The sequence below is a fragment of the Saccopteryx leptura genome, chromosome 1, assembly GCF_036850995.1.
Source record: "Saccopteryx leptura isolate mSacLep1 chromosome 1, mSacLep1_pri_phased_curated, whole genome shotgun sequence".
Classification (NCBI taxonomy): domain Eukaryota; kingdom Metazoa; phylum Chordata; class Mammalia; order Chiroptera; family Emballonuridae; genus Saccopteryx; species Saccopteryx leptura.
The window spans coordinates 384,002,039-384,029,483 of record NC_089503.1 but is presented as its reverse complement, the minus strand read 5'-3'; the positions used below and the strand labels follow the sequence as shown (position 1 = coordinate 384,029,483).

At 42.5% G+C, this 27,445-nt stretch overlaps 1 protein-coding gene across 1 annotated transcript in view; it reads right to left on the bottom strand.

Moving 5' to 3' along the window:
* SRPK1 (SRSF protein kinase 1) overlaps positions 1-27,445 on the bottom strand; it is a 50,637-nt gene that overhangs the window by 6,046 nt on the left and 17,146 nt on the right. The window contains 12 exon segments of the mRNA XM_066359547.1: positions 1,256-1,325; positions 2,285-2,392; positions 7,846-7,946; positions 8,289-8,708; positions 9,081-9,294; positions 9,702-9,727; positions 12,626-12,791; positions 13,460-13,566; positions 23,396-23,483; positions 25,385-25,472; positions 26,216-26,324; positions 27,084-27,202. Of these exon segments, the coding sequence (XP_066215644.1) occupies positions 1,256-1,325; positions 2,285-2,392; positions 7,846-7,946; positions 8,289-8,708; positions 9,081-9,294; positions 9,702-9,727; positions 12,626-12,791; positions 13,460-13,566; positions 23,396-23,483; positions 25,385-25,472; positions 26,216-26,324; positions 27,084-27,202 (1,616 nt within the window).

The following is a 27,445-nucleotide window of genomic DNA, read 5'->3' as shown; positions in this document are numbered from 1 at the left end:
ACAGTAACACTGCACACACTGGTCAGGGGAGGGTTTGCTTTGTCCTGCTCTCATGGGACAAACTGTAGTGGTCCGAGGTTTCATCTAAGGACTGTTAGCACTGACTGGTATAAGAAGGAAAAACTAGATCTAAATATCTAGGGTAGATGGTTTCCCCTTGCCTCTGACTTGAAACTTTTCGTATACAGTATATTTCAATTTTCAGGCTTGCTGATGTAAGGTCTTGTACAATATAATTCTGGCCAGTCTGTGTGTTCTCTACCACACACTACTTAAAGGGAGTCCAGGGAAGTAAAGAGAAAAATACTAATTTCTTTTCCAAACAGATATAGTAGGCCGTTTCTATAAATCTTATAGCCCCAAACTTAACCCAGAAAAAAAGCAAGCAGAGAACAGGGAAAATCAAGTGTGCACAAAGACTGTAATTACAGTAATTTCTTACACAGAGCTTATGTACAGAAAACAGGTCCAAACCGTACCCATTACAACAGGGAGTTTGGCTATGGGAATACTTAGCACAGCACTTTCCAGAAGGTCCCTGTCAGGAATACCAGCGGGCCCTCCTAGCACTGCCTACTGATACCCCAGCGGACCCCAGGCTGAGCAGAGAGCGCTTCTGCTTCTGCAGAGCACGAGCCCTGGCTGCCGGGGGCTCAGGAGAGCAGGGGGCACAGGTGGCACCCCTGCCCGGGCCGGCACTCGGCGAGTGCTCTCAGTGGTCCCGGGAACCCCGGGACAAGAGCTGCCCAAACTCTGTAACAAAGAAGCTGCAAATGGAACAGTTCTTTTTCAATTCACGTGCTCTCACCTAGTTACAGGGAGGCCAACCCGACAGAGGAGGAAAGCCCGTGCTCAGCTGCACGCTTCACAGCCTCCCAGACGAGGACCCGCAGCGTGGCGCTCCCACTGGCTATCACGGAATGTGAATCAATACACTTTGTTTCACAGTGGAATTCTAAATGTCATTTAAAAAGAAAACAATATGGCTTCAACCTGAGTAAAGAATGAATCCGCACTGATGTATACAGAAAGGAAGGTCACTAGCTGTTTTAGAAGAACGCAAATTTTAGTCTAACCGACTGTGGCCTCCTCCAATCCTCATATGGAGTTCTTTCATACCTAAACTATCTAATTCCTAGTAGAAAACCTCCTGTATTGCCATCTTTTCTGGGATTTACATACACTTAGCACACCGGCAAACGCTGCGGGCCCACGCGGGACTGTGACCCGCGCAGGCAGCTCCGCTGGGGCTCACCTTCGTCTCGGGTATACTCCTCCCCCGAGTGGGGCTCAAACAGATAGTCGCCCGTGGCCAGCTCAAAGGCCTGAGAAAGAGAGGAGAGCGTCAAAGCATTAGCTTTATTCGGCACAACAGTGATACACCCTGCAGATACAGTCCCTGACGACTACCTAAGGTTATGCCTAACGAGCTCAGCTTCCAGGCCTGTATCTTAAAAAAACGGAGCAGGAAAATGGCAAAAGCTCAGTTAATATATCAACATGTGGGTTGTGCCGCAGCCTCCCTACCTACCCCCCATGCCAATTCGGTAATTCAGCCCTCGAGTTTCTCTTTTTGCTCAGAGGGGCACATCTCAACAACAAGGTGATTTTAAGTTAAGTGTTCAGGAGAAGCCCTGGCCGGATGGCTCAGCTGGCTAGAGCATCGTCTTGAAGCACAGAGGCTGTAGGTTCGATCCCTGGTCAGGGCAGATACAGGAACAGATCGATGATCCTGTCTCTCTCTCTTTCCCTCCCTCTCTCTAAACTCAGTAAGAAATGTTCATTTTACAAGAACAGGTATTATTTTCTTACATTATAATTTTATGTAGTTAGAAATTGAGATTCTGTACCCAAAACTGGAACAAAAAAATTCATACATTTTTCTACCTATGACTCTTTGAGTATTTGGCAAAAAGTACATTTTCAAGTTTTGCTTTGGAAAGCACTCCCTCCTAAATGATCACACACAGAGAGCTCCCAACTCCTAATCCTACAGAAAATCAGCACAAGATCAAGTGTAAGCCGAGTCCGGAGCCACTCATATCCCTGACGGGCAGGTTAGCATCCACAAACCAGAGAAAAAAGGCACACCTCCTGTCAGAAAAACCTCTATGAATGGTGTTTAAGAGTGTCCAAAAAGTGATCTCCTGTACCAGGGGTTAAGTCACACAAAAAACAGTGTCTTGCTTTGTTAATTTGTTGGAGTACAGAAATGAGCAAACAGGGCAAAGTATTGATATGTTATAACCAAGTAACAAGTGAAGGTCAAGGGGAGAAAACGTACCATGCAAGCCGTGCTCCAGATGTCAGCGGGGGTGTTATAGCCGGAGCCTATGAGAACCTCCAAGGAGCGATACTGCCTGGTTTGAATATCTTCAGTGAAATGTTTATGCTGAGTAAATAGAGAAGAAAGTAGTATTTTAAAATTCATTTATTCTAAAATGTAACAAGTTACGATTGCTTAAAAATGGAGATTAAAGTAAATTCTTTGAAGTTTCCCCTAAACCAAAATTTTTATTAAGCTAATTTTTTTTTTTTGAAAGGAAGAAGGAGAAGGGTGGAGGGAGGGAGGGAGAGACAGAGAGAGGGAGACTCAGGGAGTAAGAGATGGAGACAGGCAGAGGGAGAGAGCGGGAGAGGGAGAGAGAGAGAGAGAGGGAGAAGGAGAGAGGGGGAGAGAGGGAGAGACGAAGAGAGGGAGAAAGAGAGAGGGAGAGAGAGGGAGAAAGAGTGGGAGAGAGAAGGAGAAAGAGAGAGGGAGAAAGGAGGAGAGAGGGAAAGAGAGGGGGAAAGAGGGAGAGAGAGGGAGAGAGAGAGGGAAAGAGAAGGAGAGGGAGAGAGAGAGGGAAAGAGAAGGAGAGGGAGAGAGGGAGAGAGAAAGAGAGAGAGAGGGAGAGACAGAAAAGTATTAACACGTTGCTCTCCTTGGCTGTGCACCCAGTAACTGTTCTTGTTTTTTTTTCTTTTTCCCAAAGTTGGAAACGGGGAGATAGACTCCCGCATGTGCCCAACCGGGATCCACCTGGCATGCCCACCAGGGGGCAATGCTCTGCCCATCCGGGGCATCGCTCTGTTGCAACCAGAGCCATTCTAGTGCCTGAGGCAGAGGCCATGGAGCCATCCTCAGCGCCCGGGCCAACTTTGCTCCAATGGAGCCTTGGCTGCGGGAGGGGAAGAGAGAGACAGAGAGGAAGGAGAGGGGGAGGGGTGGAGAAGCAGATGGGCGCTTCCCCTGTGTGCCCTGGCCGGGAATCGAACCCGGGACTCCCACACACCAAGCCGACGCTCTACCACTGAGCCAACCGGCCAGGGCACCAGTGACTGTTCTTATACATGCCCTGACTGGGGCTCGAACCAGCCACCTGAAGGTCTTAGCTAATAATTTCTTAAGTATCATTTTGATGCTAGTAGCTCCAAACAGCACTTTATTTTACAGTTTACTCCAAATTATTTTTGTAAATACATGAATCTAAAATTAATAGACCCGGATTAAAGAATAATTTCTTTTTAAGATGTAGGTTTCAAGTTTCAAGAACCTTAAAAGCAGCACCTACAGCAGGGGTCCCCAAACTACGGCCCGCGGGCCGCATGCAGCCCCCGGAGGCCATTTATCCGGCCCCCGCTGCACTTACAGAAGGGGCACCTCTTTCATTGGTGGTCAGTGAGAGGAACATAGTTCCCATTGAAATACTGGTCAGTTTGTTGATTTAAATTTACTTGTTCTTTATTTTAAATATTGTATTTGTTCCCGTTTTGTTTTTTTTACTTTAAAATAAGATATGTGCAGTGTGCATAGGGATTTGTTCATAGTTTTTTTTATAGTCTGGCCCTCCCATGGTCTGAGGGATAGTGAACTAGCCCCCTGTGTAAAAAGTTTGGGGACCCCTGACCTACAGAGTTCCTGCGGGCGACCTCAGCTCCGTGGCTGAGTGAGACACACCTTGGTCTTCCCCTTCACTCCACAATGAATGGAGGTCTGTAATGCGATAGAGGCCTCTGATCAACACATGAGGAGGCGCGAGCAGTCTACGCTTGTGCTCACATGAAGCCGGGTGGACTGGGATGCAAGGAAAGGCGGGACCGGGGGAACCAGGGGAACCAGGGGAACCAGGGATGGTGCCGACACCCTGCGCCCAGCAGCAGCTGAGTCCACAACCCAGTGGGCAAGGCAGCAGCAGTGGAGAAGGGTTCATGACCATGCCTGCCCCCCCCCCCCCAGCAAAGGAAAAGGGCACAGCAACACTGGCACAAGCACCTCTGGTGCCCTCCTCTGGCTGTGGCAGTGCCTGCGACCCTGGCTCCCGTGCCACGGTGGGGCGTGACCTTCCCGAGCCCTCACCAGTCTGTCAGTCTGTCATCAGATTTCACAGCAGACACTCCATAGGCTAGGCACGGAATGACATAAAAAATGCTGAAAGTAAGACTAATTTACGGAGCCAAGTCACTTCTCAGCTGTGAAGACAGGCTTTCCTGGGCAAAACAAAAGCAGAGGGAGAGCCTCACGAGACCTGCCTCATAAGAAATGCTGACGGGAGCCCTTCTACTGGAAACAAAATGGCAAAGGCACACAGAACACTGAGTAAGGGGACAGAATCAGAGCAACTGCAGCTCTGTTACAGAATACGGGGCCGAACACTTCATTACAGCATAAAGGTTAAAGGGAAAAAGCGTTAAAAATAACAATGGCTGCTTCAATTTGGTAATGGACACACAGCATAAGGAGGAATGATTTCTTAGTATTAAGTTCTCACATATCATTAATCACCTTAAACGTAGATGGACTGAACTCACTGATCAAAATGCACGGAGTGGGTTCATGGACCAAACAAGACCCAACCATATGCTTAGGAATCTAGTCTCAGCTCTAAAGATAAACAGAGGATCAAAGCAAAGGGTAAGAAAATGACACCCCAAGCAAATGGTACCCAGGAGAAAGTGGGGACCCCACACTTATATTAGACAAAACGGGTTTCAAGCCTTAAAAAGGAACAAGAGGAAAAATAAAAGGACAATATATAATGAAGAGACAAGCCATCAAGAAGACACTTATTTACAGGTACCAAACTTAGGAGCACAATTACTAAGAGAACTAGAAGGAGCAAGAGACACAACAGGCCTGACCTGTGGTGGCTCAGTGGATAAAGCGTCGACCTGGAAATGCTGAGGTCACTGGTTTGAAACCCTGGGCTTGCCTGGTCAAGGCACATATGGGAGTTGATGCTTCCTGCTCCTCCCCCCCTTCTCTCTCTCTGTCTCTCCCTCTGTCTCTCCTTCTCCTCTCTAAAATGAATAAATTAAAAAAAATTAAAAAGATTAAAAAAATTTTTAAAAAAAGACACACAATAGCACAGGAGACTTAGATACCCGCTCACACCAATGACTAGCATCCAGACAGTAAGTCACGAGGTAGCACTGGCCTTAAATGACACAGCAAATCAGATGAGACTTAAATAGGTGTACACAGAACATTCCATCCAAAAGCAACAACATACATCTTCCTCTCAAGTGTACATGGAACATTCCCAAGGACGGACTGTATGTTAGGACACAAAAGAAGTCTCAATTAAGTTTATAAGACGGACATCAAGTATCTTTCCTGAACACAAAGGTATAAAACCAGAAATCAACTGTAAGAAGGAAGCTGGAAAAATCACAAATACGAGGAGATTAAATAATATGCTATTTAATGACTTTGGGGCAAGAAAAGAATCAAAGGAGAAAAAAACAAACAAAAATCATGGAGACAAATGAAAATAAAAAATACCAAAATCTATGGAATATACAGCAAAAGCAGTATTAGGGAAGTTTAAGCAATACAGGCGTACCTTGGAAGTACTGTGGGTTTAGTCTCAGACCACCATAGAATGAATTTTAACTTTCTGGTAGTGGGTCGACTTCAATTTGTAAAAAGCACAATATTTGTAAGGCTCAGTAAAATGAGGCCTGCCTATCTATACACCTCACTGTTTGTGGGTGACATAATGTTATATATAGAACACCCTGAGACTCCATGGGAAAACTATTAGAAATGATAACTACAGTAAACACAGAGTCCTAGAACACAGGGCCTGCCGGAGGCCGACAACCCTTCCCGGCCCCTGACCACGTGCAGCTTCCTCTGGAGCAGCTGAGGGGAGAGAAGCAGTCTGAAAACAAGGGGTTACGAGTGGCTGGACACTGAACTCCCAGTGTCCTTGCTTAACTCAGCTCACAGAACACCAGTAGCCAGGCACCCACTCCGTGGGTGAGAGGTCTGCAGACAACGGCAAGTCTGCTGTGGGCAATGTGAGCAACTCAGGAGGGAAGACCCGGAGACCCTGACAGCTGCGCTGGCTGTCAACACCGACAGGTGTCCAGTCAGCACCGGGAGCACGGTCAGCGACATTTCACAACTATGTACGGGCAAAGACTTCTCGAGGTGATCCGTTCGCAGGATATGTAAATGTCTAATCACTATGTTGTACACCTGAAACAAATATAATTTTGTATGTCGACCGTAATCATAAACTTAAAAACAAAAGCAGAGAGAGAAAGAAACGAGAGCAGCTGCATAGGAAGGCCTAACACTTCAGAGCTCGAGAACAGAGACCAAGGAGGAGAGAATTAAAAAGAAAACAAAGAACAAGAAAGAGTAAAAACCAAAGAATCAGTTTTCACAGAGCCCCCAGTGTAACGACAGGACCAGCGAGTGCGGCACTGCCGTGAGGATGGTCCCGCAGACTACCACGGGGAGGCTTTATACAAAGGGCCGAGAAGCAGAATGCCACTGGCCTTTAGCAGCAACACGACAGAAACTAAGACAACGGAGGGAGCAATGACAACCATGCTGAGAGAAAATGATTGTCAACCCAGAACTGCACACCCGGCCAGCTGACTGTAACGGAACAAAAACGTGGCAGACACGCAGGGCTGCCCTCTGCCTGCCCAATCGGAGAGGGAAAGGGGACACAAAGGGAGAGGCTACAGTCATCCCCAAGACGACAGGGAAGGAAACCCCAGAGGCAGAGACGCAGCAGGCCTGCAGGGCGGCCCAAAGGACCGACACAGGTCAGAGCCTCCAGGTCCAGGGCAGAGCTCGTCAGGAGAGGAGGTGAGAGACACGGCGGTCTGTCCGCAGCACAGGGTGAGGCTGGCGCTGCCGGTTGAGTGTGCAAGGAAACAGTGCCCGGCGGAGGGAAGAGGCCCTCACGCGCTGGCTGCTCAGCTCAGTGAGGCTGGCAGGTTGCCCTAATCATGTACACGGGGGATGGCTCCACGGCCACAAATTGTCTTCAACTGGGGAGACGGGACAGGTGCAGTGGTGGTAATTAGTCTAGTTTTCAGGAGGAAGAAGTACTACCTAAAATTGAAAAAGCAAACAAGCAGAAAACTCGAAGCAATACACACAAGTTATTTTATCAGTGACGTCAAGACAAGCACTGTTAAGTGGAGAGTGAAAAATCAGCAAAGGGAGGATGGAGTTTTGAATCAAAACCTATAGGAGCTGTTTTTAAACTATGTGTGTGTGTAACTGACAAGCAAAAGTATATTTTAAAAAAACTAAGCTATTTGAAAATAATATATGTGGATAAAAAAGGGACTCTATAGTAACCCTGAAAAGTCCAGTGACCAAAAATACCCCTCCCCAGAGTGATCTGATCATAAATGCCTAACTGGCCAGGATTGTTTCACTGTACCATTTCCTCTACTTTAGTAACTATATTTGAATTTTTCCATAATAAAAGGTTAAAAGAAAAAGTGAAAGAATGACTACGCACTAGAATGTTATCTGGCAAAGGGATAAGTCCAAATTCTCATTCATTACCAGTCAGTTCAGAACAAAGCACTGAGACCAGCTTAACTTACCACCCAACAGGCATTCCCCAGGTCGGCAATCTTCACTTGGAGCTTCTCGGCATTTTTTGGCTCAAGGGGATTAATGAGAAAATTCCCAGCAGTGGATTTTCCTACAGACAACAGGCATCATCAATACGACTGTTCAGTGAACAGAGAAGTACCCAAAGGCTGATGAAACTCCGAGGTTACCTCCAATAACCTTCCTAAGACAAAGGAGCACAGCAACACCCGGGTCTCCGTGGCAGCCCTTTGCCTTCAGAGCAGCAACTGAAATGCTATGCACCCATTAGAAGACCAATAAAACTCAGTTACCTACAGATTTACACACTGAAGGTCACTCGGACACCTGCTGTGAAGCTTGCTATACAGAACCATGGGACTTTGCGTATGGAAATCCACGAACACGCTACACTGTGCAGGGAACGGGTGTGAGGAGATAACTACCCAGGTACCTTTGCTGTCCAGTGGTCCATTACGTTCTTGGTCTTGTTCATCTTCACAGGGGATCTCTGCCCGAATGCTTTCCTGAAGTTGACTGATGTCCTGCTCATGGAAGGACTGGTCTACATTGGACGAAGACTGGCACACCATGGTATCTGACACCTCAGAGGTTACAGGTGTACAAGAGTCTGTTTCTTGTGATGTGCTGCTGTCCCCATTTTGGGAGCTTAGAAAACCAGTTTCCTGCTTCAAATTTTGGACATCACAGTCATTAGCATTATGTTGATCCTCTTTAAGCCTCAATGTTTCTTTATTACTGTTCTCAGTATAATTAACGATTTCAATTACTCCATTGCAATTAATTTCTGCTGCACCACCCTCTATACCACGTTCCACAAGTGTCTGATCCTGGTCAACGGTACTTGACTCTTCTAAGGAGCAAACAGACAAAAAGGATGTATGTGTACACACAGAAGAAAAAGAATAGGAAAATTTCTCCACAAGATTAAAACAGTGTCTAAAACTTACAGCTACATAAAAACACAACTGCACATCTAAAACCTATTTATGGAAGGACAAAGATCCTCTTGTCCTTACCCAACTGGCAAATAAAGTCTGTGTTGCATTTCCTGAGAAAAGTTAGAAATCACATTTGAATATTACCTGCCTGACAATTATGACAAAGTTTGCATTCTTACTGTGTAAGGACACCCCCAGAGATGTGCTGTATGCATGACACCACTACACAGAACAATAATATTCAAGTTTGCTATAAAGTAATTTTTGTGATGCTCTATTTATACCAAGTGTTTCTTGGGTCATTTTATTAGGTGGGTTCTCTTTCAAGGGTCTTTCAACAGGACTCTCTGAGTCTTCTTGCTTGTTTGGTCTTTTTTGCCCAGGGCCCGACTCTTTCTCCATTTCCTCAATTTCCTGCATTCGCTTCTCTAGTAATTCTGCCTGGCGCTTCTGCTTCTTCTTCAATTTCTTCTTCTTATTCTTTGACATTTTGTCAGCCTGGGCGGAGATTACAAACAGATAAAGCCTTCAGGTGGCTAATCCATTACCCCTCGTTGGAGATAACTGTTAACTTTAATTACTTCCTAATCAAATTCCACTTTCCCTAACACAGCACTTAAGTTTTTCATTAACTTAAAAAAATGTGTCAACTCTTATCAAACCAAATAAAAACAAAATTAACAACAAAGCTGGGTCCTCTGAGTAGTTTACCGGGCTGGTGTGTTCTCAGACACACTCAAATTCATAGACACCTTGCCAGTACCAATTTGCTGAAAGATGCATGGGAATTTATTGGAGAAAATTATAGAAGCACAAGAATATTTTTCCTTTGGTTTCCAAATTCTAAAGCACCCCTGCCCATTGCCCATAGACCAGAATTAAATATAGAAACGCCTTATACTTACTGGTTTAGGCTGGGGCGCAGTACTGACTGAAAAGGAAAGAGAACCAAGTGAGAACCCTGGCACTCAGCGGCCAACACAAACTAACACTCATACAAGACACCACACCAGGAGGAAAACCCTTTCTTGTACAGTTTATAGTATATAGACAACTACTTAAGCAACTTTGGTAGGAACATTAAAAAAGAAAAAAAAGAATAATGCATTTAAGTTGACAAACTTAGCCCTGACCAGGTAAAGCTCAGCTGGTTAGAGCATTGTCCTGGAATGCCTGCTGAGGTGGTGGGTTCGATCCCTGGTCAGGGCACATACAGGAATCAGCCAATGTGTACCTGAATAGGTGGAATGACAAACTGATATTTCTTTTCTTTCTCAAATCAATAAGATATTTTTTTAAAAAAGAATTCAAGCCTGACCAGGCAATGGCGCAGTGAATAGAGCCTCGGACTGGGACGTGAAGGACCCAGGTTTGAAACCCCGAGGATGCCAGCTTAAGCGTGGACTCATTTGGCTTGAGCAAGGGGTTACTCCGTCTGCTATAGCCCTGTGGTCAAGGCACAAATGAGGAAGCAATCAATGAACAACTAAGGTGCCGCAACAAAGAATTGATGCTTCTCGTCTCTCTCCCTTCCTGTCTCTATTTGTCTCTCTCTTTCTCTCTGTCCCTGTCACCAAAAAAAAAAAAAAGTTGAAAAACTTAAAATAAGGTTAAGTAATTCAGATAGCAGAGACAAACCCCCATTTCTGGTTCCCACTATTACTGTTGCTAAAATCCCATTTCCACATACTGCTTAACGTAGAATGACAGCAATAGCCCCTCGTGCCCATCCAGGACGACCCCCGCCCCTGGTCAGGTTAAAGAACAGCGGCATCAAGCGCTAGTGATCTGTTACATAGTATGCCATGGGTATCAGTTTAGCTTCAACAGGGGTAGAATCTTCAGTCTCCCTTTAAAATTTTTAAAATTGTGGTAAAAAGACATTAAATTCCCCTCTTAACCATTTTTAAGTGTATATTTCAGTAGTGTTAATTGTATTTGCACTGGTGTGTAAAATTTTTAAAATGTTTTCATTTTGAAAACAATGAAATTGCTCATCAAAAACTCCATTTCCCCCTTCTTGAATTCTCCTTGTTAAAGGAAGACTAGGATAACTGATACCTTACCTTGAAGATCAAGAAAGTTCCTCAAATATCATTAAACTACTAAAATTAAACTCTGTATTTCAAGTGAACAAAAAATTATAATAGCAGCCAATATTTATTTAGCACCTAATATATTATACTATGCGGCATACTGCCAATTGTTTTAACATGAAATTTAATCTCAATAACTCCTGCATGAGAAAGAAATGAAGTCAAGTGACCCGCCCCAAGCAACCCAGCGGATGAAGCAGCCAGGATTCAAACCAGGTCTGCTCACGCCCGGGCTCGCCCTCAAGCTCTTACTATTGAGCACATTGTCTTGCCCCTGCTCAGATTCCTGACCCACAAGTGAGCATGTATGATCATGGTAAGAGGTAAACACATCAAAAGTGGCCATCAAATTACAAGAGAAAGCATTTTAAAACACATCAATCAGCTTTTATATCCGCAGTTGATGCAGGTTTAAACTATGCAGGTCTACTTACTTGAGGATTTTTTTCAATAAATACTGTAAATGTATTTTATCTTCCCTATGATTTTCTTAATAACATCTGCCTTGCTCTAGAGGCTTACTCTTCTGTAAAAATACAGTATATAACACATAACATACAAAATGTTAATTGACTGTATGTTCTTGGTAAGATTTCTGGCCAACAGTAAGCTCTTAGTAGTTAAGTTCTAAAGGAGCCAAAAGTGGTTGGCTGTCTGACTGGTGGTGGCACAGTTAACAGAGTCAACCTGGGATCCTGAGGTCCCAGGTTCGAAGCCCCAAGGTTGCCAGCTTGAGCATGGGATCACAGACACGATCCCAAGGTTGCCAGCTTGAGCAACAGATCACAGGCTTGGCTGCAGTGCCCCAACTCCTGTCAAAGCATGTACGAGAAGCAGTCAATGAACAACTAAGGAGCTGCAACTACGGGTTGATGCTTCTCATCTCTCTCCCTTCCTCCTCTATCTCTCAAAAAATAAAAAAGAAAGAAAAAAAAATGATGAGATGTCCTATATTAAATTACAGTAGGCCAGAGGGTGGAGAGAGAGATAAGAGATTAATCAGTTAACGACTGCCGGCCAAAACGAGCACAGACCGGTAACCTTCCTCAATGTATGCAAAAACGTCCCATTAACCTCCGGTGGCCGTCTGAGAGAGGAGCCTCACAGTGGCCACGAGGTGCTACTGCAGCCTGCTTATGCACGGGCGTTCTAGACTGTTGCACACAACAAATCTTAGAGAGCAAACGCTTTTTCCTCCTGGAGTATGCACCTACCACCGAACTTGCCCTTCATCCACAGCTATATTCTTTCAAAACAACTTAGCATCTTTCTTCCCTAAGCTGCCTGCATAAAAGAGCCCCGTCAGCCCCAGTCCAGTGGACATGCTGCCTGCCCCTCTACCCAGCCCTGCCGCTGTGGTTAGCCAGGATGCCCCAGCACCAGGCCTTTTGCTGGATTGCATGTGGCTCAATAAATCTTTTCTTTTGGAAAAGTGTTTGCCCATGGTTTAACAAAGCCAAGTTCTGAATGTACAGGGGACCACATGCTTAACCCCCTAGTTGTTCAAGGGTCAACTGTACAACACATCTATAACTAGAAGTCTCTAGTCTCCTCCTCCGAAGCAATGAAAAAAGAGAATGAAAGAAGTCTTCGGAGGGCTGGGCCCACATCTTACGCAAGCTCTTACTCTACCTTGTTAAATGAGTGAGTGGTGCTTTACTTAGCTGCTCGGTAACAGAGTAGGAATAGAACCCTGACTTCCAACGAGAGCCGAGTCCCCAGCGCGGACGCACCTGCAGACCCGGAAGGTGGGGGTGCTCCGGACCGCTGCCACTCTGTTGCTTCTGCGGCCAGCCTGCGGATGTACTGTTCGTTCACCGACAGCAGGATGTTCTCCGGTTTAATGTCAGTGTGGATGATTCGGCACTTGCTGTGTAAATAGTCCAGGCCCTGCAACACCTGAACGGGAACAGAGCAGGAGATTTGCAAACACAAAACACAGTTCTTTCTGGAGAAGAAATCACAACATAACATTAAGAAAAAAATAAAGATGTAAAAATGATGGGGTAGTTGTTGAAATGTGGGGAATGAAAGAGATTTAGATGATCTTTAATTCAAATTTCTTTGTTGATGAGGAATTGAGGTTTCTTGCTTCCCAGCTGGAAGCTCTTTCCACCAACACACATTACCCAAATTATTTGCCTTTTGGAGAATATTTTTCTGATAGAAACTTCTTTACTGAACACTGAAAGGTACTCAAAATATTAGAAAACGCCCATGAATAAATTATATAAAAAGTTTGTAATGATTTGACATAGCAATTCTTGATTAACATACAATCAATATTTGCAACCAGACTGAGTCAAGGCTCCGCGTTTCCAGTATTCAGGAACTGCCCACAGCTTCTCCTTAGCGATTATTACAGAAGGTGAGCGGGTGGGAGCAGGAGTGGTCATGATAAAATGTGGAAAAACAGAATAAATACAGTAAACCCTAGGGGCTGAAAAAACAATTTTAGCAATTAAAAAAACCCTAGTTTTAAAAATAAAACTGTTGGAAACAGGAAATTCCTGACACTTGAAGACTACTTAAAAACATCACCACAGAGAAAATACTAAGACCCATACTTGCTGAATGATTTTTTTGACACAAGGCAGTGGAAGCCCCTGGTAGTTGGACTTGATGATCCACTTCAACAGGTGATGCCCCAGAACTTCGAACACCATGCAGATGTCTGCAAGCTCGTTAAGGAGGAAAGGGGAGGCAAAATGTGGCCTGCCCCAATCAAACTGTTATTGTAGTACTCTTTTGGCATAAACAAATCACACAGCTTGACCCAAAAGAAAACAAAAAACAAAAACAAAGTTAATTAATGCTTTACTCACTGAAAAATCCAAAAAAATGGAAAATTCTGGTAGGTTTATCAGTAAAACTATATAAGGAAAAAAACATTCTGCTTAAACCCTAGAAGATAATGTACCAAAACTTAACCCTCAAAAGGCAAATACTAACATTTTAAATAACATGGGAAATTGACTTGCTTTGTAACGCTCTGTAGTTCACAAAACTGGTCTTGATTCCAGTACTGCCGCTGCTCCCTGGGTGAGCACCCCCATCACTGACACACAGCAGGAACACTTTAAGCCTAGCAGTGGCCTGCGGGCTCAGTGGTAGAGCATCAGCCCGCTGTGCGGACATCCAGGGTTCAATTCCCAGTTAGGGCACACAGGAGAAGCGACCATCTGCTTCTCTTCCCCTCGCAGTCAGTGGCTTGACTGGTTTGAGCGATGTCCCCAGGTGCTGAGGATAACTCTGTTCCTTCAAGCACTGGCCCCAGATGGGGGTCACCAGGTGGATCCTGGTCGGGATGCATGTGGGAGCCTGTCTATCTCTCCTCCTTTCACTTAAAAAAAAAAAAAAAAAAAAAAAAGCGAGAGAGAGAAAATAGCCTAACAGTACATGGAGCCCTGCAAGGGTTTTAGTAGCAAGATACTGATACCTGCCATCTCTAGAAGCTTCTACCTAAGTGGGAAAATCAAAACATGCCCATGTAATAATAGCCTGGTGCCCAGACTTTTGTTTTAAATAAGATTCTCCACTAAAGAAAAACTGGGCTCCCTGAGGAAATGGCCAAATTCAGTGTGGCCCTAGAGCCCCGTGCTGCGTCGACAGGGAACCATCAAGAAGCAAGAGCAACCAGCTTGAAGAGGGGCCGTCAGCTAAAGCCAAGAGCACTGTAAAGAGTGGAGTTATGAATTAACTCAGAAATTAAAAACACAATAGAATGAGTCCACATGGACACTAAAATAAGTGTGTATTGAGAGGAGGGAAATACCTTCTTTAGAGAAAAAGTCAAGTAATAAATACACAAAATATGACATAATTAGAGACACCACCATTTTACAATGACTAATAGTAATGACTAAATCAGGCAAGAATCAATGAATACTAAAACAACTGAATAAGATTGTTGCGCAAAATTGTCACAGCATCACCCCATAGGCTGATTATTAATTATTAAAGGAAAAAAACGCCTGTTAGTGGCACAGTGAATAGAGCGCCAACCTGGGACGCTGAGGTCCAAGGTTTGAAACCCTGAGATCACCTGCTTGAGCAAGGGATCACTGGCTTGGCTGGAGCTCACTGGTAAAGGCATGTATGAGAAAGCAATCAATGAACAACTAAGGTGTCGCAACTATGAGTTGATGCTTCTCATCTCTCTCCCTTCCCAATTCTCAAAAGAAAAGAAAAAGGTACTTTTAAATAGTGAAAGCTGGAAAACAATGCTTTAACCTACTGATCATATTTATCACCAACAATAAGCATGAAATCACACATGTGGCCTCTAAGAATGAAACATCATCCATGTCATATACTTGACAAAAATGATTCACTTCCATTTAACTATGAGAAAACAGACAAATCCAAATTAAGGGACAAAACAACAGGTCTGGATTCTTAAAAAAATAAAAAGTTAACGTCATGAGAACTTTGGAATTAAAGATTAAAGGGACATGACTACCTCAGAGAAACAAAGTCAAAATTATAGTAAGATACCATTAAAACTCCCTAGAATGACTAAAATAAGAACACTAACATGAACACATGTAGGTGAGAATGTGGAGCAATTAAAATTCACACTAGAGAGTGCAAAATGGTATCCCCACTTTGGAACTCTGGCTGGAGTGAAACATAAAACTAGGAACTTCTGAGACCTGAAGATGGTAGCGGAGTAAGCAGACGCACAGACACCCAGCTATCACCACCAAACTGTAATACAAATCAATTTAGGAAAAATCAGCATGAAAAATCAACTCTGGACTATAAGAATAGCTCTCAAAAACCAAGGAGCAAAGAAGAAGCCACAACAAACCTGGTAGGGAGCGCCTGAATCTCCCCTGCTTACAGGAACGGAGGGGGGGGGGTGAGGCTGAGAGCCCAGAGGGGATCTCACTCCAGGGAAAAGAGCAGAAAATACTGCTCACAGCCACTTGCCTGGCGACCAAGGAGCGAGGTGTGTTGAAAAGACCAGCTTATCTCCCAAGTGGAAAGGAAAGAGAGAGGGACAGACTGTGAGGGGCTAAGGAATGCAGAAGACGACCTAAAAAAAGCTGATTCATTCATGCTGGAGGCGGCCATAGCTAGGGGAGGGACTGATCCTTCCCCACAAAACAGTACTGAATTGCTTCCGGATCAGAAATCTCCAGACATCTCTCCAGCTCCAATCAGCGCAACAAGACACAGCTGAAAACAAGAAGTGGGGAGGAGGGGCAGTAACTCAGGTCTCCATGGAGATCTGAGATACACCTCCCCCTACTGAAGCTGAGAAAACACCTTGCCCCCAGAGAGATTAGTTGGTGGAAGAGGCCTTCAGAGTCTCAGGTTACACCCACAGCATTCCTGGATACAGTTTCAAGGAAGCCCCCTGCTGAGATCAGTAAACAAGACTATCACCTGTTAAGAAAACAAACAAATCAAGACTTCAAAGCTGTCCAAATCCAAAAGTGGATTACAAATAATAGCTGATACCAACCCAAGAAGACCTAGAAATAACACAACTGAAAACTGAAGGCAGACAACACCAAGCCTAGACTCAACCAACTCTACAAACAAAACACAGACAATGAGAAGACAAAAAAGTGCAATCCAAATGAAACCACAAGAGAAACCTTCAGGAGATGAACTGAGTGATATGGAAATAATCAAACTTCTAGATGCGGAGTTCAAAATAATGATTGTAAGGATGCTTAGGGATCTTAGAACAACAATGGATGGTCATTATGAACACCTAAATAAAGAAATAGCAAGTATAAAAAAGAATCAGTCGGAGATGACAAATACAATATCAGAAATAAAGACCACAATGAAAGGAATTAAAAACAGGATAGATAGAGCTGAGGATCAAATCAGCGAGTTGGAGGACAACTGGAATGAAGGCATGAAAGCAGAGAAGAAAAAAGAAAAGAGACTCAAAAAGTCTGAGGAAACTCTTAGAGAGCTCTGTGACAACATGAAGAGAAATAACATCCGCATCATAGGGGTTCCTGAAGAAGAAGAAAAAGAACAAGGGATAGAGACTTTGTTCAATCATATCATAGCTGAAAACTTCCCTAAATTAATGCAGGAGAAACTCTCACCAGTTCAAGAAGCACAGAGGACTCCATTAAAGAGAAACCCAAAGAAACCTACACCAAGATGCATCATAATTAAAATACCAAAGCTAAGCGATAAAGAGAAAATATTAAAAGCTGCAAGAGAAAAAAAAGCTATCACCTACAAAGGAGCCCCCATAAGGATGACATCCGACTTCTCAACAGAAACACTTGAGGCCAGAAGGGAATGGCAAGAAATATTCAAATGCAGAACAAGAACCTACAACCAAGACTACTTTATCCAGCAAGGCTATCATTTAAAATTAAAGGAGAAATAAATAGCTTCCCAGACAAAAAACAACTCAAGGAATTCATTACAACCAAAACAATGCTGCAGGAAATGTTAAGGGGCCTGTTGTAAACAGATCAAAGTGGGAAAAGAATATAGCAAAAAAGGAATACAGCTTTAAAGAATAAAATGGCAATAAACAACTACATATCAATAATAACCTTAAATGTAAATGGATTAAATGATCCAATTAAAAGACATAGGGTAGCTGCGTGAATAAGAAAAGAGGACCCGTACATATGCTGTCTACAAGAGACACACCTTAGAACAAAGGATACACATAGATTGAAGGTAAAAGGATGGAAAAAAAACATTTCATGCAAATGGAAATGAAAAAAAAGCTGGGGTAGCAATACTTGTATCAGACAAATTGGACTTTAAAACAAAGGATATAGTAAGAGGTAAAGAAGGCCACTACATAATGATAAAGGGAGTAATGCAACAGGAAGATATAACTATTATAAATATCTATGCACCTAATATAGGAGCACCTAAATATATAAAGCAGACTTTGATGGATTTAAAGGGCAAGATCAACAGCAATACTATAATAGTAGGGGATTTCAATACCCCACTAAGATCACTAGATAGATCCTCAAGAAAGAAAATTAACAAAGAAACAGCAGACTTATTGGACACACTAGATAAACTCTATTTAATAGATATCTTCAGAACCTTTCACCCTAAAGCAGCAGAATATACATTCTTTTCAAGTGCTCATGGTACATTCTCTAGGATAGACCACATGTTAGGGCACAAAAGTGGTCTCAACAAATTTAAGAAGATTGAAATCATATCAAGCATTTTCTCCGATTACAACAGCATGAAACTAGAAATGAACCACAACAGAAAAGCTAAAAAATTCTCAAACACATGGAAACTAAATAGCAGGTTATTAAATAATGAATGGATTAAGAATGAGATCAAAGAAGAAATAAAAAATTCCTAGAAACAAATGACAATGAGCATACAACAACTCAAAATTTATGGGACACAGCAAAAGCAGTACTGAGAGAGAAGTTCATAGCACTACAGGCACACTTTAAGAAGTTAGAAAAAGCTCAAATAAACAACCTAACCCTGCATCTAAAAGAACTAGAAAAAGAACAGCAAGTAAAGCCCAAATGTAGTAGAAGGAAGGAAATAATAAAGATCAGAGCAGAAATAAATGACATAGAGGCTAAAGAAACAATACAGAGGATCAATGAAACTAGGAGCTGGTTCTTTGAAAAGGTAAACAAGATTGATGAACCTTTAACTAGAATCACCAAGAAAAAGAGAGAGAGGACTCAAATAAATAAAATTAGAAATGAGAGTGGAGAAATAACAACTGACACAACAGAAATACAAAATATTGTGAGAAAATACTATGGAGAACTGTATGCCAAAAAACTAGACAACCTAGATGAAATGGTCAAATTCCTTGAAACATACAATCTTCCAAAAATCAATCTGGAAGAATCAGAAAACCTAAACAGACAGATTACACCAAATGAGATCGAAACAGTTATAAAAAACTCCCAACAAAGAAAAGTGTGGGGCCTGATGGCTTCACAACTGAATTCTACCAAATATTCAAAGTAGAACTAACTCCTATCCTTCTCAAACTATTTCAAAAAATTCAAGAGGAAGGAAGACTTCCAAGCTCCTTTTATGAGGCGAGCATAATTCTGATTCCAAAACCAGGCAAAGACAACACAAAGAAAGAAAATTATAGGCCAATATCTCCGATGAATATAGATGCTAAAATCCTCAACAAAATATTAGCAAACCGGATCCAACAATATATGGAAAAAAATCATACACCATGATCAAGTGGGATTTATTCTGGGGAGGCAAGGCTGGTACAATATTCGTAAATCAATCAATGTGATTCATCATATAAACAAAAAGAAGGAGAAAAACCATATAATTTCAATAGATGCAGAAAAAGCATTTGATAAAATCCAGCACCCATTCATGATCAAAACTCTCAGCAAAGTGGGAATACAGGGAACATACCTTAACATGATAAAAGCCATCTATGAGAAACCCACAGCCAACATCATACTCAATGGGCAAAAATTAAAAGCAATCCCCTTAAGATCAGGAACAAGGCAGGGGTGCCCCCTTTCACCACTCTTATTTAACATAGTCCTGAAAATCCTAGCCACAGCAATCAGACAAGAAGAAGAAATAAAGGCATTCAAGTTGGAAAAGAAGAAGTAAAACTATCATTATTTGCAGATGATAAGATATTGTATATAGAAAACCCTAAAGTCTCAGTCAAAAAACTACTGGACCTGATAAATGAATTCAGCAAAGTGGCAGGATATAAAATCAATACTCAGAAATCAGAGGCATTTTTATATACCAACAACGAACAGTCAGAAAGAGAAATTAAGGAAACAATCCCCTTCACTATTACAACCAAAAAAATAAAGTACTTAGGAGTAAACTTAACCAAAGAAAATAAAGACTTATACTCGGAAAATTACAAAGCATTGATAAAAGAAATCAAGGAAGATACAAACAAGTGGAAGCATATACCGTGCTCATGGTTAGGAAGAATAAACATCATTAAAATGTCTATATTACCCAAAGCAATCTATAAATTCAATGCAATACCAATTAAAATACCAATGACATACTTCAAAGATATAGATCATATATTACAAAAGTTTATATGGAACCTAAAAAGAACACGAATAGCCTCAGCAATCTTAAAAAAGAAGAATAAAGTGGGAGGTATCACACTTCCTATATCAAGTTATACTACAAGGCCATTGTATTCAAAACAGCCTGGTACTGGCATAGGAACAGGCATATAGAACAATGGAACAGAACAGAGAACCCAGAAATAAACCCACAGCTCTATGGACAACTGATATTTGACAAAGGAGGTAAGGAAATACAATGGAGTAAAGACAGCCTCTTTAACAAATGGTGTTGGGAAAATTGGACAGCTACCTGCAAAAAAATGAAACTAGATCACCAGCTTACACCATTCACAAAAATAAACTCAAAATGGATAAAAGACTTAAATGTAGGCCGTGAAACCATAAGCATCTTAGAAGAAAACATAGGCAGTAAGCTCTCCGACATTTCTTGGAGCAATATATTTGCCGATTTATCTCCACGGGGAAGTGAAATACAAGACAGGATAAACAAATGGGACTATATCAAACTAAAAAGCTTTTGCACAGCTAAAGACAATAAGAACAGAATAAAAAGACAAACTACACAATGGGAGAACATATTTGACAATACGTCTGATAAGGGGTTAATAACCAAAATTTATAAAGAACTTGTAAATCTCAACACCAGGAAGACAAACAATCCAATCAAAAAATGGGAAAAAGAAACGAATAGACACTTCTCCAAAGAGGACATACAGATGGCCAATAGGCATATGAAAAAATGCTCAACATCACTAATCATTAGAGAAATGCAAATTAAAACCACAATGAGATATCACCTCACACCATCCAGAATGGCGCTCATCAACAAAACAACACAAAATAAGTGCTGGCGAGGATGTGGAGAAAAGGGAACCCTCCTGCACTGCTGGTGGGTATGCAGACTGGTGCAGCCTCTGTGGAAAACAGTATGGAGATTCCTCAAAAAACTGAAAATCGAACTGCCTTTTGACCCAGCTATCCCACTTTTAGGAATATACCCCAAGAACACCATAGAACGGCTCCGAAAGGAGAAATACACCCCCATGTTTATGGCAGCATTGTTCACAATAGCGAAGATCTGGAAACAGCCCAAGTGTCCGTCAGAGGACGAGTGGATTAAAAAGCTTTGGTACATATATACTATGGAATACTACTCAGCCATAATAAATGATGACATCGGAGCATTTACAATAACATGGACAGACCTTGATAACATTATACAGAGTGAAATAAGTAAATCTGGCCCTGGCCGGTTGGCTCAGCGGTAGAGCATCGGCCTGGCGTGCGGGGGACCCGGGTTCCATTCCCGGCCAGGGCACATAGGAGAAGCGCCCATTTGCTTCTCCACCCCCCCCCCTCCTTCCTCTCTGTCTCTCTCTTCCCCTCTCGCAGCCAAGGCTCCATTGGAGCAAAGATGGCCCGGGTGCTGGGGATGGCTCCTTGGCCTCTGCCCCAGGCGCTAGAGTGGCTCTGGTCGCAGCAGAGCAACGCCCCGGAGGGGCAGAGCATCGCCCCCTGGTGGGCAGAGCGTCGCCCCTGGTGGGCATGCCGGGTGGATCCCGGTCGGGCGCATGTGGGAGTCTGTCTGACTGTCTCTCCCCGTTTCCAGCTTCAGAAAAATACAAAAAAAAAAAAAAGAAAGAAATAAGTAAATCAGAAAAAACTAAGAACTATATGAATCCATACATAGATGGGACATAAAAATGAGACTCAGAGACATGAACAAGAATGTGATGGCAACGGGGGGTGGGGGAGGGGTCGAGGAAGGAGAGGGGTGGGGGAGGGGAGGGGCACAAAGAAAACCAGATTGAAGGTGACAGAAGACAATTTGACTTTGGGTGAGGAGTATACAGCACAATCAAATGTCAAAATAATCTGGAGATGTTTTCTCTCAACATATGTACCCTGATTTATCAATGTCACTGCATTACATTTAATAAAAAAAAAAAATCAAAAACAAACAAAAAAAACTAGGAACTTCTGCTTCAGCCAAGGTGGAGGTATGGAAACTGGATTTACCCTCTCGCTTGAAAGAACTACAAGAGCAGATAACATAGAGAACAACAGATTTTAAGACCCTGGACACGAAGCAATGAAGTTAGTGATCCCTGAGAGAAGGGAAATAAATGAGCTGAAGCCTCGACTGTCCCGTCTTACAACCCGAGACTTTCCAGTCCAGACAGACGATGTTAAACATGGAGTTGAAAGTCTTGAGAGACTAAGGCAGTGCAGGTCACAGAACAAGGCCCGAGGAGAGCTGCAGAAACAACGCGGGAAACCCGCAGAGGGCCCCTCATGTACTTAGCGGTGTAGTAATCAACGCAGGAACATGAGGGAACTACCCAAGGCAGACAAACACTGCCTGCAAGGACTGAATAGTCCCCAGCATTCCCATGGGGCACCGACAGTGTGTGTTCTCCCAAGACTGGAAAAATTCATGTCATACTCAGAGGCCAAATCCAGCCTATACATATATGGTCAATTAATCTACGAAAGAAGAGCCAAGATTGTACAGTGGGGAGAGGGCAGTATCTTCAATGTATGGCATTGAGAAACCTGGACAGCCATGTACAAAGGACCCACTATTGGCTCTGGCTGGTTGGCTCAGCGGTAGAGCATTGGCCTGGTGTGTGGAAGTCCCGGGTTTGATTTCCGGCCAGGGCACACAGAAGCACCCATCTGCTTCTCCACCCCTACCCCCTCCTCTCTCTCTATCTCTCTCTTCCCCTCCCGCAGCCAAGGCTCCATTGGAGCAAAGTTGGCCTGGGCACTGAGGATGGCTCCATGGCCTCTGCCTCAGGTGCTAGAATGGCTCTGGTTGCATAGGAGCAATGCCCCAGATCAGAGGTCGGCAAACTCATTAGTCAACAGAGCCAGATATCAACAGCACAGCGATTGAAATTTCTTTTGAGAGCCAAATTTTAAACTTAAACTATAAATATATAGGTAGGTACAGTCCTTATCGAGGTAGTGCCCGCACGTGGTATTTTGTGGAAGAGTCACACTCAAGGGGCCAAAGAGTCGCATGTGGCTCGCGAGCCGCAGTTTACCAACCACTGCCCCAGATGAGCAGAGCATCGACCCCAGTGGGCTTGCCGGATAGATCCCGGTCCAGGCATGTGGGAGTCTGTCTCTCTGCCTCCCCGCTTCTCACTTCAGAAAAATACAAACAACAACATAAAACAAAAGCCCCACTATCTGGCCTACTATGTTACACTATACCCCCAAATCAACTCAAATGAATTAAAGACTTAACGAAAGACCTGGAAGCGTAAAACTCTAGACGAAAACACAGGTGACAGCCCCTTGACATTTAGACAAGCCAAATTACTTGACAGAGGAAAGTAATCTGATTATAGTTTGTCTTGAAGAAAAGAGAGCAATGCTGTTTATACAAATCTGGTTCCTTTTTGGGGAGAAAACATTAATTCATGATTTTCAAATATGTTCTTAAAAGGATACGTGTTCCATTAACTCCTGATATTTTAAAGTCGTCTAGCAGTTGAACAACCATTTCTCTGTTTGGATCGTTGGGGTCTGAATTGCGAACCTGTAGTGGAGGACACAGTAATTAGTAAAAGAGAAAGCACTGATGTAAAACCAAATGGATACCTGCAGCAAACCTAACAAAAGAAAACTCAAGGAAGAGCTCCTACAAATCTATGAGAAAAACATTAAAAATGTAATAGCTCAAATAGGCAAAGAACTTAAAATAGTTCAAGGACATGCATCCGACAAAGATTACTGTTCTATATCAACCATTCAGCCATTCGAACTATGGTTCCCAAGTTAACTGTTGGCAACCAGGTCATGAGGAATTAAAGAGCTTCTGCAGGATGCAAACCAACCACAGCACTAACCACTTAAGTTTTTTCAGCTGTTGTTTTTTTTTTCATAGGAAAACTTTCTAATGAAGGAAGCAGTATATGAATATACTTTTTGGCACAAGCTACTTCTTCACAGACTGGCACTTTGAGACTTGTTTGGAGGTTCTAGCAGGGGAGCGCAGCTACTCGTATACCCTTGACCGAAGAACGGTCCTCTCCTCTAGCGGGGAAGGTCATCCTCTTCGACTGAGCGTGCAGCTTCGGGAGGGACGCACATGGAGTGGTGAAGAAGGAGACACCCGCCTAGCCAGCCAGATCAGCCGAATCAACCCTGGCGATCAATGGGGTGACAGATGTCACAGCCAGATCGCCCTCACATCCAGACTGGCACTTTGAAAAGTACTTCCTTATAGCTTTTCTGGTTTAACACTGTCACCTTACAAATGAAAAAGCTAAGGCTCAGAATAAATAAAACGATGGCCCAGTTGGCTCAGTCGTAGAGCATCAGCCCAATGTGTGGATGTCCAGGGGTACGATTCCCATTCGCTGTCAGGGCACACAGAAGTGACCATCTGCTTCTCCACCCTCCCCCTATTTCCCCTTCCACGGCCATGGCTCAACTGATTCAAGCAAGTTGGCCCCAGGTGCTGAGGATGGCTCCATGAAGCCTCTGCCTTAGGCACTAAAAGTAGCTTGGTTGCCAAGCAACATCCCTAGATGGGCACAAGACTGCCCATTGGGGCTTGCTGAATGGATCCCTATTGGGGTGCATGCAGGAGTCTTGTCTCCCCTCCTCTCACTTAAAAAAAAAATGATGAGTTGGAAGATATATTGGGATAGAGCTGATATTAAAACCCAGGTTTTCTAACTCTGACTTGAAGCTTCTTTTACTCCACTGGAATCTTTCTAATTTATAATAAACCTGTAAATAACTTTCTGATAAATGTACTTAAGTTTCAGGTATAAAGAAATTAATGAATACAATGTTTGTTTTTTATAACATTTTAAAACATAAAATAAATATTAGATATTTATTAGCACAACTTTCCTTTAAACCACAGCAGGAAAGAAAAACATTCTTTGTGCTATCTGACATATAAAGCATGCTCAATTAACATTTTTATTTGAAAGCCTTCCCGATGTGTATGTAGGAGAAATTCCCATGAGGGCACAGTCCATCGGATGCCTAGCCTACCACATGCACAGAATGCATCAATGTTGTTTTCCTCTACTTCCTTAAATACTTCCTTAAAGATACTGGGCAGGGCTCTCCGTTCTGGGAGTAGCCTGTGCCTTTTCGTCCCCTCTCCCCCTCTCCTTCCCCCAGGCACGTTCTCCTTGCCCCTCTTTCTCCTAAGCTCTAGGGGACTCCACCACACATGCAACCAGGGGAGGAGTGGGCAGTGACAGTTCGTCCTGAGCTAACCCCTTGACCTGTCTCCAAGGTCCCCCTTTCCTCTAACTTTCTTCCTGCATGGACAATAAATTCTTCCTTTATTTGCTGGGGGAAAAAGAGATATTGGAATTTTATAGTAAATATCAGCCATGCTAAAGAATTCAGACTTCATAAAAACTTATTTATTTAATGCTTTGCAGTTCACACAAATGATCTAGTAATACTCACTGATTTCAGCAGCCGGATTTCATCTAGTGCTGTTTCAGTATAATGTTCAGCACTTTTTACTACTTTCATGGCTACAAACTTCTTCCCCCTAAGAAACAAATGCAGACAGTGAAGACTAAATGCCTTCCCTTACTTTAGCTGTCTTGAACCATAAATATACATGTCATATAATAGAACTGTATCTTATTGGTCATACCACATAAGGTTTTCTGATTGGTTAATTCTTGGTACCAGAGATTTTTATATAAAAACACAGGCACCTGATTTTTTAAAAAGTCACTTTGGAGAAAAAGGGTTGGTAATTACTATTACTATTATTATTTTCTTTTTGTAAACCAATCAAAATTATACTTTTTTTTTGTCAGATTGGCAAAATACAGATTTTTTTTTTTTTTGGTGTGCTGCAGAATTTTAGTAATTAGTTTACGTGGACCATGAGATAGACAAGGTTGAAACTCTCTGGTCTAGGACATCATCTAAAAATTTAACTGTGTACTCTAGTGAGAAAAACTAAGAATTTATATATATTTCTATTATTTCCATTGAATATTTTTTTTCTCTATTTTCTTCACTAAATAATGTTAATGTTTTGAATTTGGGAGTTGATAGGGCCTTACTGATACTAAATTAATTAATCTTTTGTCTCCAAAGTCATCTTCACTAGAGGAAAGTCATTTGCCCAAGAACACAGAACTTATCAACAACAAAATTCTGATCAAGAAATCAGTTTATAGTCAGACTGAAGCCAATCAGCTCTGGAAAAATCAGACAAAAAACATTTAGCCATCACTTAATTTTTTATTTATTTTTTTGGCAGGACCACAAACTTACTGAATGTCCCAGGATAACCACACTGTTGAGAAGTGTCCCCAGCCCAACTTTCGGATCACATGGTATCTCCCATTGAATAGATCCCCGATTTTTACAAGATGATAACCTCCTGGAAGAGACAACAGGAGGAAAACAGTCACGTAAGTAGTATGAAAAGGTATCTCACACCCCACTTTTCAACACCTATGTATGTTTCAGTTCAACAAATAAAAATGGTTTCTTCCATAGTATCAATTCAACAGAGAAAAAATTTAAGTCAAGTCAGTCATACAGTATCGAGCTCATGTTACAAAAAAAAGGCTTAGAAAATAAGATTAATGATATAAAGGGAGCAAGTGGTGCTTTGTAGAACAATCAATAGCTACTTGAAAACCAAACAAACAGGATCTGCTTCTCTAAAACACAACACAACAAAACCCAAGAAGGTGTGAAAAGGCTTCCAACAGTGGCAGGAATCAAGCTATTGTCTATCTTTGCCTGCTGAGAATAAGAACTAGGCCCTCCCAGATACTAAGATACATTCTGTTCTAAGTTCCTACCGAAGAATACTAGAAAGTCTATAAAGAAACACAAAAGCTATCAGACAATCTTAGGCCAGTCTAAGTATCTATAACTCCAGTCTAACTTATCTCAGCAATTGTCACTATGAGAAACAGTAAAAAGGTGTTGTGCCAAAGTCTACATACCAAATCTTACCACTAGTTACTTCTGGATGATAGCATTAAAGATGGCTTTTATTTTCTTTTTGTTTAATATATTTCTGAAATTTTCTAAGATAAATATGTAAACACAGATGGCAACAGTTACATGAGAAACTGCAAATACACGGGTCACGCCTGCCTTCGTCTCTCCTGACAGAAAGCCCTACCTTTACAGTAATCATTGGGGTCCTCCTGCTCATCGTCATCAGACCCCAGAATCTCCTCTTCCTGTTCCGGGGGGTCACTCTCAGAGTGGGGCGCAGAGCCTCGGTGCTGAGTTTCAGACCTAAGAAATATTACAAACACATTCAATCCAAAGAGGACTTTATTATTGTCAACATGTCCCCCTCAATTAACAGATAATATCAACCGAATATTATCTAATGACAGTCTAGAAAAACATTAGCTATCACTCTATCTCATATGAGATATTACCACTTTTAAAAAGTACATGATTAAATAAACCTGGAAAAATACAGGGTGGGGCAAAAGTAGGTTTGCAGTTGTGAGTATGCAAAATAGTTTATTC